General features: G+C 41.2%; 1 protein-coding gene across 1 annotated transcript; it reads left to right on the top strand.

Moving 5' to 3' along the window:
• Positions 1 to 1,218: 1,218 nt before the first annotated feature.
• Positions 1,219 to 13,393, top strand: RPP40 (ribonuclease P/MRP 40kDa subunit). Its single transcript, XM_010153826.1, has 7 exons — positions 1,219 to 1,357; positions 2,615 to 2,683; positions 4,961 to 5,056; positions 6,209 to 6,334; positions 9,981 to 10,179; positions 11,652 to 11,786; positions 13,091 to 13,393. The coding sequence occupies exons 1-7, from the start codon at positions 1,240 to 1,242 to the stop codon at positions 13,287 to 13,289; spliced, it is 942 nt and encodes a 313-aa protein (XP_010152128.1). The 5' UTR covers positions 1,219 to 1,239; the 3' UTR covers positions 13,290 to 13,393.
• The last annotated feature ends 830 nt before the right edge of the window (positions 13,394 to 14,223 follow it).

Genomic DNA, 14,223 nt, shown 5'->3' with positions numbered 1-14,223 from the left:
CGCCCCGGTGGGCGTCCGGGGGAGCATCCCTCGGCCACGGGCGGAGGGAGGGCTCCTGGGGGTTCTGCCTGTCAAACCCCACGGGGCGCGGCGCTGGCGCTCCACGTCGCGCCAGGTGGCCGGGTGGGAGAGGTGACCAGTGGTACCGGCACCCACACGTCGCTGGTCCGAGCCCTGAGGGGCTGAGGAGGTGCCTCAGCGGCGAGGGAGGCACCTGGCTGCGGGTGTACCCTGAAAGTCCCCTCGCGCGTGTCCCTCCTCCTGCCGAAGTATCGTGACAGCGACTGCTCATCAACCTCAGCACCGACTGCTTCGTTGGACAGCTTGGTGTTGCGAAGGCCAGTTCTGGCCAGCTCGCTCTCCTCTTTGCTGCTGCAAGTACCAGTCAGACCCCCTTGCTGTTTCCTCAGCAGATTTCTCAGCAGCTAACTTGGTCCTTGGCCATGTAATAACCTCGTTTGCCCTAGTCTCCCGGACTTAAGAGTTCTCCTGAACTACAAAACACGTACAGGAGAGGTTTTAAACAAAAGGGAAATTAAAGGTCAGCGGTTGAACCAAATTCTGAAGCTGAGTTTAGAAAGAAAAGTTAGGTGCTCATCCCTTTTGAAAGACAGTTTCCTGCCTTCAACTAGAAACCTGCTGCAGAAGTTGCAGCCCTAACATATGCCTTGTGACTTTTATTGAAAACTGTAAGCCCATCTTCAGGTTTTGTTATGATGGTCTGTTCACTCTCCCGACCTCCAAAATGGTCAACAGAGGAGAATGCGTATATTCATAAACTGGTTTAAATTCTACTTTGGTCTTTGCATTTCCATTGAGATCACATAGATGCTTAGCCTACATGTTTAGCTATAACTGCTTCCTGCAGCAAGGACTGAAGGAAGTGTTTCAGTGTGAGTTCAAGCTACAATTGTAATGAAACAAGATCTTTAGTTAAGGCACGCCATGTAATGTCGTGCCTCTGTGTAACACCTCAGATGCTGCTGAGTAGCATGTAAAATGCAAACCCCAAATGGTATCTTTGCTGTACTTGGGGACTTTTTGCAAATTGATACATTTAGAAGGCAATAGCTTGAAAATATTTTTTCTTCATCTCATTTTGGTGTAGCATACTGATTTCTTTGAAAAGAATAGGGTTTTTTTTTTCTTTCTTGGTTTTCTTCCAGAACAGATTTTAGGATATGATTCACATTACAAATATGTTCCTAACAGGTATCTTTTTTGATCCCTGAATGTGGCATGCTTCCTGAAGTGCTGAAAAGTACTATTGCGGATTTTGGAGAGTACTACCTGGTGAGGAATCTCTCAATTCATGAATTGGTCACGCATGAATTCATTGACGCTTTTGTGAAGAAAGGTAAGGAGGTAATCAGAACACGACAGATGCGGTAATAATGTATATTTTTCACAACACAGGAAAATCCATTTGTTTTTTCTGGAAAGTATTTTAAAGGAAAGGAAGAAAAAATACTAAGGAAATTCTGCATTTATTTCTTTATCTGCTTTTTTTTCTGCTTTGGGGTGTGTCAACGTTTGTTTATACCCAGTAAAAACTTCTGACTGTTCGCTCTTCGTTTCTCCCTGTTTCATGGTAATTCTTCAGGCCAGCTGTCAAGCTGCAAGCCATGTATCCTCACACCTGTTTATCTTCTACATCTCACCTTTTCGCAGATTCCTGCAGAAATCAGCTCCCTTCTCCGTTTCTGATTTCTTCATATTTCAACGCAGAGCTGTGTTCTCTGTGTTTCACAGCATGCAAGAGAAAAAGAGGAAAAAAATATGCTGTAGGGGGTGGGGTGGGACGTGGTTCTGCTGATGGAGGTGCAGTGGCTTGGCCTGACATGGTAAGAGCAGAGAGGATGTGAAGAAAGATGCAGCCTCTGCGCAGCCACTGTGATGTTGCGTGCTCGGGGCACGCTGTTTCCGTCGAGCAAACCCCACTCGTTTGGCTCATGGTAAATGTTGTACCCTTCAGACGGTTGTCAGGGAGGAAAAAAGCTTTAAAGAGAAAAGAGAGGAGAAGAGAGATGTATGGGTGAAACAGGAGAATGAGATCTATTATTTTCTGAGTCTGGGACTTTTTTTGGGGGGGGATTTCCTTTAGTCTTATGGATGGCTTTTATGCCAGCAGTTATATGGAAGCAGTACGACATTTGTACACCAAGTTTACAGGATCTGACTCTTGTATTTTTAAGAATTAAATTGGTTGTGGCAGATGATGCTACAAAATATATTTAGTGATGTGACTGTGTCGCACCTTGTCTTCGTGTGAACTAAGAACAGAAGTGTGTCTGGGAAAAAAAAAAGTGGCTTTCCATTTGCTGAGTGGGGAAGGTCACAGGTGGAAAGAAAGTGTTTTCATATTGGGGCGTGTTGTTAGTCTGTATTAGGGGTTCTTTAAAACAGTGCCAGTCCAGGGTTCATAAAAATAATAACAAAATGAATGCTATTTAGCTTGGGAAGCTGGAAGAAAGTTAGTTGATGAAAACACAAGGATTTAGAGTGATTCAAATGGTATTTGGCCTGTTTGATTCGCTTGAGGTCAGTCTTTCATATTGTCGTGTCTTTCTTCAGAGGCTGTGTAGTCTGATGGTTTTCTGCTTTACAATTAAAGGGTCATGCTACGCACTTACCTATAACACAAGAATTGATCAAGATAATACTGCAGCTCTGCTACCAAATGGTATGTTTTGGTTTGTTGTTACTAAGACATACAGGTTGATTGTGGTCTTGGGGTTGGTTGGTTTTGGTTTTTGTTTTCATTTGGAATTATCTAAACTGGAAAATTTAATATTTACTGTACTGTTGTGGTTTAACTCCGGCTAGCAAAATACCATGAAGCCACTCTCACAAATCCCCCTCCCCTCCTCCAGCAGAGGGGGAGAATCAGAGGAAAAAGAAATAAGGAAGCTCGTAAAATTGAGATAAGAAGTATTTACTAATTAAATCTGAATTAATATATACAAGTGCTACTAATAATAAAGAATTAAGTAATTGAAAATAAAACACGTGATGCAATGTGATGCCACTCCTCACCACTCGCTGACCAATGCACAACCAGGTGCCGAGTCGTGAGAGTTAGACCCAGAGAACCTGAGAGCCGCAGGCCGAGGGCCGGAGCCCGGGTGCTGCCGCAGCAGATTCCGAGCAAACCCTCTCAGCAATAGCATGACCGGGAAAACTAAACAAACCCACCAACTTCCTCACAAACAAGCCAGCACAGGAGTTAGCAAAGCAGCTAATGTGGGAGTCAGGGAGAGGGGCAGCAAGTGTAAGGGAGTGAACGAGAGAGAGTAAGGGAGAGAGTAATGGCGACCGGACCCCCTCCTCGCCTCTGCCCCCAGCGTGACGTACTATGGCATGAAATACTTCTTTGGTCAGTTTGGGTCAGTTGCCTGAACTGTGTGTCCCCTACGCTGCCTGTAGCGAGACAGCAAGAGCTGGGAATGCAGCTGCAGGATCAGAAGCACAGAAAGACCTTGAAACTGGTGCAGGCATTCCTCAGTGCCAGCTGAGAACTGATCAGTGCTGCTCTCTGCATCCAGGAACACAGCTTCCTAGCAGCCACGGTAAAGAGAGTTAACTCTCTCCTGACTGAACCCAGCACATGTACTTGCCAACTTTATTAGAAATATGTGTGAATCAGAAAGAGAGTCATTTGAGCCTATTTTTTTCATTCATGCTGTTACATAATTTATTTCATCTAAAGGAAATAAAAAAAGAATCTCCTTCACTTATGGATGGCATCAGGATGTCAACCCTTCAACTGTAATTGCAGTTGCTACGATTTGTCTTCAATGCAATTTATCTTTGTGAAAATGTTGCATTCCAACTTCTTGTTTCCTACTGGTCTTAAGGACAGAATTTGTGCCAAAAAAGAAAATTACCAGCACTGCTTAGGAAAACTTGTTAAATATTTGGTGTTTATTCTTTGAGAATGATGTGATGTGTTAAAATACTCTGTTGCAGATCCATCACAGTTTTATGACACAATATTCCCTCTCAGAGGGGGGTTTTACATGCAGAGGAAACAATGGGCTTCACATACGGCGTCTTACTTCCTTTTAACGATCTATCAGATATAATAGAAACAGAAATTGGTCTATGATCCCTCTGGCCTAAGACACTAAAATGACAGGTGCTCGTCAGGGCAGAAGTAAATTCAGATTCTTCAGCAGAGGAAGTCTTTTATCTGCTCTGTTAGCACAGGCCTAGCAGCATGGATACTTGACAGTGATTGAGTTTGTATGATGCAGTTACTACAAGCTGTGCACAGGTAATGCAGGAAGAGTGTTAACGAGTCCTGGTGATGTCACAATCTGAAATCTTCAGCAACAACCTCGATGGGTTGCAGTCTGTATGATACTGTTCCCTGTGCAGTAGAATCAAGAGACTGTAGTGGAGATGTCTTGTGTGAAATTCTGTACCAAGTGGCTGCTGCCAGATTTGGTTTATGAACGTGGAAACTAAGTTGTTCCAGTGCATATCTGCTCATTGCTCATAAGCACAGTTTACTCAATGTGAGTAGTTCCACTGGAGTGGGAGGAGCTGCTCTTGTACTCTCTACATTTAGTAGAGGAGTGCATGCATGAATGTTTACTGGATCAGTCCCTAGTGTAATGTACCATTCAGCTACTGGCATAGCAAATGCTAGGGAACAACTGGGGGAAAGACTGGGGAAAAGAAGAGAGGTAGTGCAGTTAAAAAGCTATGACTACCTCAGGAATAATATTACACTCCTCTCATTCTAGTTCATACCACCTCTTCGATAAAAAAGAGTAATTGAATTATAATTTTTTTAAGGGTTAATCTGGTAATCCATTTAACTGGAACTAAAGAGTCTGGATTAGATTAGTAATTCCATTGATCCAAAGCTAACGTATAAAATATATGGTTCTCGGAAGGCTTCAAAGGGAACTGAGTAGAAGATTATTTGTATTAAAGTTTGTTTTGCTTATAGGAAAACTGATTCTGTCAGTGGATAAGGATACTTATGAGGAACTTGGACTGCAAGGTCACCCTTCTCAGTATTCTGGTAAAAAAGCAATGAGATATAGTAAGTATTATAAATAATAGTCCTTATTTCAGATCTCTCCATGAAGCACCTTGTTTGGATGTTAAACCAGCAATGATGGAACTTCCCTTTCCTTAAAATTGGTTATTGTCTAGGTCATATTTTTCCAGATGCAGATGCAAAGACTGCATGAAGAGAAAAAATATTTTTTTCCGAATAATCAGGCAGCTGTAAGGAAACAAACGTGATCTTCTGGGTGTTCTGGAAAATTTTTAACTGAAGGGTTTTTCATTGTGTTGTTTATACTGCAGTGGTGTAGGACTCAAGAAATTTTATATACTTCTCACAGTATCTATGCCTTCTGATTTAAACCAGAAAGTGCTAAGCTGATTAAGGTAAAAAAAATCAGTGAAGAGCCTCACCCAAGACTTTTTGCTTGAAAGGGAGAATTGTATTACAGCTGACACATGTAAAATGGTAATATTCATATATCAAGTACTTGGAAAATGTAATTTTTAACAGCTGCAGAGGGACCTACTAAGTGTGATTTCTTGTTTGTTTGTTTTTGTTGGTTTTAAATAATTAAATAAAACCATGAACACTGTGCAGTCTCAAGTGTATTAGAACCTGCAGTAGTTGATAGGTCGTTAGATAAAATCTTCAGAAGGGGAAGCTTCTTACCTATAATAAGAATATGAGCAAAGCAGGGCATCGTTTTACCATTCAGTTTGTCAAATAAAAGGTATTATGAAATTGCCGTCTGAAACATAAATGTAACTTAGCCTGGGACAAATTCACCAAGTGTAAAAACAGCAGTTCAAAAAGTGTCATTGGTGTACACATGGCTTTTGTGTTAGAAATTCTAACTTTTTTTGGTGCTAATAGCTTGCCTAATTACCAAGATATTTTTAAGGCACTGTTTTGAGACTTCTGTCGCTGTCATTACAAAAGGAATCTGTCCCTCCAGTCGCTAGAAGGCAGTTCCAGATTATATCAAAATAAAGTCAGCAGGAGGAGAACATCTATTTACATAATGAAGGGTCCTATTTGCATAATCACACTTTGCAAAGATGCTGTATCTGTGCAGAGAAAGTTTAATGTTCTTTAGTTTCTTGGTGTTCTTTTAGTTCTTAATGAATTTGTTGTCAAAACCTATTTCAGTTGAGTAACAATCGCTTTTGTGCATTTTTTCAGTTATAACTATTGACTTGACTGATTCTGGCTTTCACCCTGATGGCAAGAAACATAACAGAGTGCTTTGGGCCTTGAAAGAAAAGAAACCTTTGGAATTTGACTTCCTACTGGCATGGTATAATACAGGTAATGACAACTAAATGTAAAACTAAAACGTAACTGACATGAGGTCCAAATATTTTTAGTTTGCTGTTCTTTTCCAGGGATTGATGTTTTGTTAGTGGAGGGAAAATTTAGATTAGAATGTGTTTGGGTGGTATTTTTTGTCTGGTTTGTTTATTTGTTGGAGGTGGGGGATGGGTGTGTTGCTTCCAACACAGCAGAACATTTCAGTTTAGGAACACAACAGTCATTCACAGGAGATAAATCAGTTGCTTCATTTCCTTGTCTCTGTTGCCCGGGCTTTCTGGCGTAAATTTGCCTATTTGATGGTGCTGCCTCTTTGTTATAAATTTGTGACACACATAACCATTATTAATACACATTTCATTTTTTTTTTTTTATTCATACACATAAGTTACATACTTGGTGTAGTATTTGTGTCTCAAATCACTTTTCCTCTAGTATTTGTGTATCTACTGTTTTCTAATTACATTAATTTTTCTTCTGGGATTTAAGTATTGTTCTTCCTCTGAGGGTCAGTTTCCAAAGTCCTTGGCTGCTTGTATTGCCTCAGCACAGGCTGTATCTGGGGATATGTAGCTTTTGCATAGAATTGACAAAAAGCTGTGGGAGTCTGAACTGCAAAAAAAGTTTGTCTTCATCCCAGCTGTGCAGCTTTTAGTGTGTTTTTCCTTTGCTCTTCAAGCCTGAGAGGGGGTTACTGCTCTGAGAAATTAAAGCTGCTTACAAGCTCCTTTAGCAGTGTGCCATGTTCCACTTTAGTCCTTCATGTTTACTCTCCCCCTTTTTAAGTACTGATCATACAAGGATCCTTCCTTGTTTGTCACATGGGACTGGGTCAAAGGCTTGCAATTCCCATCCTTGTAGTCTTCAGGAAAGAGTCACAGTGAAGGGTGTTGCTACCATAAATGGTGACACAAATCCAACTAAGGTGGCGGATCTTCAAGCTCAGCTTGCTTGGATTTATTGGCCCTGGGCAGAGAGCAAAATGCCTCTAGGGCCAGTATGTTTCTTGTGTTTGCTGCCAGTGTAGCAGCATTTAGGGAAGAATACCATTCCTTTTCCTCACTTTCATCCAAAAACTGTCAAGTCAGCCATTTCCTGAACATGGAGTAAATCTGAATGCCTTTCTGTGCAGGAATCTTGTGCTCATAACACACAAAAGACTCTAGTTCCTTAATGAAATAAAACTTTTATAGCTTTTTATTAATAGACATGAAGTGTCATGTAGATTCTGCTGGAAGGGGAAAAGAGGGATACATTTTGTTGACAGAATCCATGTCCTCCATGAATATTCTTCTGATAACTGGTGTTTCTTGCTCTGGCCAGCACTGTTGCAAACCTGCAAATGTTCAATTTGCTTTCCAAAAGCAGGATTTTTGTTTTTATACCTGTTTTTCCCACTTAGTGGTTCTGGCACTAGGAGGAACAGAAAAAGGGAATATGGAGCGTCTCATGTCTTCAACGACAGGCAAAACAGTATTTTCTTCTCTTTTCTATTGCTGTAATTTCTATGACAGTTTTAAATGTGTACTGGCAGAAATTCACTCTCAAAAACTTTGACAGTGTGCCTGGTTATTGTTGGCATGCAGAGCTGTGCTGTAGCTAGGGGAATTGTTCTGTTGGAATCTTGACTGTAGTCTTTCAGATTTCTTTAAGTTAGGACTATAGCTGAGGCGCTCATATGGAGCAGACATTTAAAATGTGGTTTTTTTGATACTTAAGGATTCTAAGGCAATATTATACAGTCTCTTAACCTATTAGTCTAACAAATGCCAATAGGAAGTACAGACTGAAGGAATATCAGCTGTTCTAACACGCTTCACACTTAAATACATATGTATAAAAATACTAAATTAACAAGGGCTCGGTTGCTGTCTGTCACTGTGCCTTTCGGTACTTGGACAGCCTTTCTTGAAGGATATAAAAAGAGGGCTAACCTGATCCTTTTTAGTCTACTTCCTCACATGATTGTCCTTGATGAGATAATTATGGCGGCTGGAGTTTAGGCAGTCCATAATTTTTGATAGTACATCTTGGATATTGTATTCTTCAGTGAACTCTGTCCTATTCTTGAGTTTCTTATGTTCATACATGCCTTTCCTGTGGTATTTAAATGCTATTCTGGACTTCAGTTTTCTAATGAATAAGTTACTAATTCTTTGTTGCCTAGAGACTCATTGTTACTCTGTGAGAATGGAATGCATTATCTGGAATTTAAAATTTTGAAGAATTGATTCCACATCAATTATCTTACTGCCTTGAAAAGGAAGTTGGTTAACCTGTTCCTGAAGCACTGGAACAGGTTGCCCAGAGAAGCTGTGGATGCCCCATCCCTGGATGTCTTCAAGGCCAGGCTTGATGAGGCTTTGAGCAACCTGGTCTAGTGCAAGGTGTCCCTGCCCATGGCAGGGGGGTTGGAACTAGATGGTCTTTAAGGTCCCTTCCAACCCAAACCACTCTATGGTTGTGGTTTTGGCCCAGCTGGCAGCTCAGCACCACGCGGCCACTCACTCACTTCTCAGTCCAGTGGGACATGGAGGAGAAAACACAAGGAAAGGCCAGTGGGTTGAGACAAGGACTCACCAGTTATGGTCACAGACAAAACAAACTTGACTTGAGGGCAGAAGAGTAGGATAATGAAAGATAAAACCAGATCTTTCAAATACCTTCCCCTCACCCCTCCCTTCTTCCTGAGCTGAGCTTTGCCCGTGATTTCTCTACCTCCCCAACACCTGAAGTCCATCATGGTACATCTGTTACAGCCATACTGCGTTTGAAGACTTTACAGTGTTTGTTTCTGGATTTTTTTCTTCTCTGATCCTAGTAAAGTGAGATTTGTGACATAGTTTGATTTCTTTACCCTCCCTCCTTCTTCCTCTCTTCAATCCTTGTCCCCCAGACTATCCCAGAGTTCCTTTTGACATCACTGGTAAATCTGTGCTCAGACCTGTAGTCACCTGCTCACTCTTCCACTGTTCAGGGGACATGGTGTTCTGGGATGGCAGGCACCTTAGCCGGCTGGGTAGGAGAGTCTCTAGTCTTCATGACTACATGATCTTCCAAATATACCTTATCTGAAGGTGATTTCTCAATTTACGGTACAGCAAGAATTTTTCTGGGACCTTACAGCTCCTACCTTCAGTTGGTCATTGCACCTGGGAAATCACCACAGCAGCGAGTACCTGTGCACCGGGGCAACGTACGTGTAGGCATCAAAGGCCAAATGTTCTCTGGCCTCATCTAGATAGGTGAGGGTGTACTTACAGTGCGGGTGCATTTGCAGACCGCTTTGTCTTGGGGAGCAGTTAACATGGGTTCTTGTTAGGAACACTCTGAATTCTCTTTCTAATGAGTTCGTTTTATTACCTGCCTGGGTAATCCTACTTGAATTTTCTATTGACAGATCTATACTTGGTAATTAAATAGTAAATGTAGTGAGCTATGCTGAGTTGCTGGATCTTGCACTTATTTTTATTTCCAAGAAGATAAGGAAGCTGAAGATTCTATGGCTTTTGCCAAAGCTAGCAGCATGTAAGCGATTTTACACCCTGCACTTTCTTGCATACATATCTGAAGGTTTCATGTATTCAGTGTTACTTTTGTTTAGTGGTTTCATAACAGCTCTTTGTGGTGTTGTGTTGTTAAGGTGCAGAGGGATCAACGTTGATGTCATACTTTTCAAAAAACCAAATACAGGCCCTGAAGCCAAAAATAACATTCAGCACACTAAGGGATTTGCAGTGTCCAGCGTTACAAAGTAATGAACTACAAGGAAAGCCAGAGGAGTCCTGCAGTACAGAGGAACTGTTTGAATGGCTGGGTGCTGTCATGAATCAAGTTAGCTTGTAAGTATTTGAATATGATCTTTAAATACTTATTAAGGAAAGCCACAGTTTATTTTAAGGAACAGTTAAGTAAGACTTAAGAAAGTTGCATTTCTGTAAGTGGGAAGTCTGTTATGCGCTTAAGTGTTTGTTGTAGTCTTGAATAACTGAACTGTGTTTTTAGGTGGGGGTACCCATGTGTTTTGGCTGGGATAAAGTTTATTTTCTTCACAGTGGTGGGTGTGGTGTTGTGTTTTGGGTTTGTGATTAAACAAGTGCTGATAGCACAGGGATGTTTTAGCTGTTGCTGAGCAGTGCGTACACAGCGTCACGGCCTTTCCTGCTTCTCATGCTGCCCTGCCAGTGAGTAGGCTCTCCTCCTGCTCCTGCCCTGCCAGTGAGTAGGCTGGGAGGGAGGAGCACAGACACACCAGCTGACCCCAGCTGGCCAGGGGGATATCCCACACCGTATGGTGGCATGCTCAGACATAAAAGCTGAGGGAAGGAAGGGTGGAAAATGTTCGGAGTGACAGCATTTGTCTTCCCAAGTGACAGCTAGACATGATGGAGCCCTCCGTTCCTGGAGATGGTGAACCGTCCGCTTCCTGGTGGAAGCGGTGAATGAATTCCTTAGCTTGCTTTGCTTTCATGTGTAACTTTTGCTTTACCTATTAAATTGTCTTTCTCTCAACCCATGTGTCGTCTCACATTTACCCTTCCAGTTGTCTCCCCTGTGGCACAGGGGGGAGTGAGTGAGCAGCTGTGTGGTGTTTAGGTGCACCATATCATCTTGTATATTATTGCTTGGCCATTACTTGGTTAGATATTAATTTAGATGATGTACATAGATACTACTGTTTGGTGCAAGTTTGGATTACTAAGACTTACTGTAGAAGATTTAAAGTATATTTATTTTAGTTGTTTTGGGGTGCCCTGCCAGTGAGTAGGCTGGGAGGGAGGAGCACAGACACACCAGCTGACCCCAGCTGGCCAGGGGGATATCCCACACCGTATGGTGGCATGCTCAGACATAAAAGCTGAGGGAAGGAAGGGTGGGAAATGTTCGGAGTGACAGCATTTGTCTTCCCAAGTGACAGCTAGACATGATGGAGCCCTCCGTTCCTGGAGATGGTGAACCGTCCGCTTCCTGGTGGAAGCGGTGAATGAATTCCTTAGCTTGCTTTGCTTTCATGTGTAACTTTTGCTTTACCTATTAAATTGTCTTTCTCTCAACCCATGTGTCGTCTCACATTTACCCTTCCAGTTCTCTCCCCTGTGGCACAGGGGGGAGTGAGTGAGCAGCTGTGTGGTGTTTAGGTGCACCATATCATCTTGTATATTATTGCTTGGCCATTACTTGGTTAGATATTAATTTAGATGATGTACATAGATACTACTGTTTGGTGCAAGTTTGGATTACTAAGACTTACTGTAGAAGATTTAAAGTATATTTATTTTAGTTGTTTTGGGGTGTGTGTTTGTTTTTTTTTCAGAGACAACAAATCATCTAGCTTCTTATCAACCTATTGCTGTCCTCAGCCCAGCACAATAGTGGAAAAAGCATTTTTGTGCACAATCACAGGCTTTATAATTCCCGAGAAGATAATTCAGTTATTGGAGCAGCTATGGTAAGGGCTGACAGTAGTACGTTAAGACAACATTTGTATTCTTAACACTTTCTAATTTTGGGAATCACTTTGAGATACTGCTTTTCAGTATTTCTGTTGGATGTAAATACTGAAATATACAAAATTAAGACTTTTTTTAAATTAGGAAGTGAGCTGGAAGCTTAACATGGGTATAAAAAAGCAACACACAAGTTTGGATACTCCATATTAGGGAATGCCTGCCCTGTATTCTAGTAATGATTTTGCATTTTATCTTGATTTCTAAGAAACAGTAGCTCCACTGAGCTCCGTGTTTATCAAATTCCCCATCTGTGAAAATCAGATGCCCTCAAATATGTCTGATGTAATATTTTTAACTAGTGATGGAAATTATTGAAATCCCTTTATGTATGATACTAAAAACAGTATCACAAAGTACTTCAAGGTGGTTATGCCCCTAGAAGAAGTTAATGTATAGTGAGTGTTTTTTTGAATCAAATGTGGTAGCACAGGACACTGGACAGTGGTGAGCAGGGTAGCTGTGGCTCTAACTCAGTACCAAACTACATGGTAGTAGTGTATCATGGGATCAGTGTGGCATCTGTCTGTACTGTATATTGGTGCCACTGATGGCAAATTCTGGAAGCTGCTTGCTCCATGTGAGACAATTCTTGAAGTGCCTGGAGGATAAGGATTGTAGCATTGACTCAAAACCACCTTGCTATTGCTTTATCCTGGAATATGATCATTACTCTGAGGAATTTTCAAATCTCATGCAGAAAATCTCCCTAGGCTAGGGTTGGAACACAAATTTCCTTGGCTTTTATTCTCTACTTTAAAGAGCAGTGGATAATATCTGGCTTTAATGATTTGTAATCCATTTCCTTTCTGGTGGTAAAAGTATTTGTATCAAGCATAGCCTTTTTCTTCCTCCGGTGTCTTTTTTGCCCTGATAGCAAAAAAGAGCAGTTTTTATCACTAAATGATCTCTTTTGTGCAAGACAGTGGATGCACTGTCTTGCTACAAAGAACAGCTACTTTACAACTTAGAAGTTTTTCCATTTGCTATAACTTGCAGGTTTGCCATATCTAAAAGTGTGGTAGGAATAATCAAGAGTCAGTCTTACTTCATTTCCTAATGTCTCCTGATAAATAAATTCAAAAGAAAATATTTATTATGTACTAAAGCTGGGGTTTTGTAACTGTTAATTACAAATGTTCACTAAAGTGCCTATTTGGGTTTTTTTTTTAAACTTTATATTGTATACTTGAACATACTTTCTGTTCCATTTTAATTATTGATTACCATGTCTTCTTCCTTGCAGTTGCTACTTTGGTGAACCAAAACTGGCATACTGGCTGACCTTAACTGTGCATGGGTTTGCAGACAGCCCAGTTTCCTGGAGAGAAAGTGAACATGGTTTCCACAAGGGAGGAGAGAACTTGTACAACTTTGTCATATTTAGAAATCTGGACTACTGGCTTCAGATGGCTGTAGGAACTAATGATGATTGTCCTCCATAAAGCTATGCCTCCAGAGGGAGTTTCCTAATAATCCCACGTTGCTGTATAGAAACCTAATAAGATATTTTTTTTATAAAAAAGGTAATTAAGTAACAAGTTACGTACTAAGAGGCTGCATATGTTTTTCCATTATTTATAGCCCTTAAAGGATGGCCTACCACAGAAGGAATGGATTTTCATTTCTTCACTGTCGTACAGTGCCTTCATAAAGACCTCACATTCTAGCTTTAAGGAAAATATGGTTTTGAGAGTTTAAGTTCTCAGGAATTGACTGTAGGTGTTTTCCTTTTATCCAGGAGTAATTTCGGAATCTGAAAGTTAGTTTTACAAACTACTAGCTAAAATATTTGGGAGGAAAACTTATTTGGGGGTTTAGTTTTCTTCTTTCTTTACATTAAAGATCTGTAAACCCTTCAAATTCACATTTAACACATTTCAGCCTACATGCTGACAAATAAGAATAAAAAGGGAGAGGTGTTCTCCATAATTTAGTAAGGAGGAGGAGGTAGGTAACGGTGGGAGGAGCACTCACTGAACGTGGAAAAAGTAAAAGCTTACAGACCTGCTTTTTGGTGGCTGTCAGAAGTTGGTTTTTAACAGTGATGCAGAAGGCTGATGCTTGCTTTCTTAATTGACCTACACACACTCACACCCCCTCAAAATCTCTACTTTTTTAAAAGTAGCTTGTGATCCTTGCTTACAGGACAACTCGTGGAGCTAAGACTTCACTGTCACGTTATTGCAGACACGTGTCTGGGAAGAATGTTGTGGATGTACCCTCAAACAGGGCAGTTAAACAGGTGTTGTTAACAGTAAGCAGTAATGCTGAGAGCACAGCCAGCTGTAAAAGAATCCAGGTGAACTCCTATGGAAATCCATGGAAGGTTGGATGGTGGTGAAGGGGCGTGGGGGATGTTTGGGTTTTGTGTTGAGG

Source organism: Eurypyga helias, unplaced genomic scaffold, assembly GCF_000690775.1.
Source record: "Eurypyga helias isolate BGI_N326 unplaced genomic scaffold, ASM69077v1 scaffold1186, whole genome shotgun sequence".
Taxonomy (NCBI): domain Eukaryota; kingdom Metazoa; phylum Chordata; class Aves; order Eurypygiformes; family Eurypygidae; genus Eurypyga; species Eurypyga helias.
The sequence above is the reverse complement of the archived record's forward strand: the minus strand, read 5'-3'. Positions and strand labels throughout refer to the sequence as shown.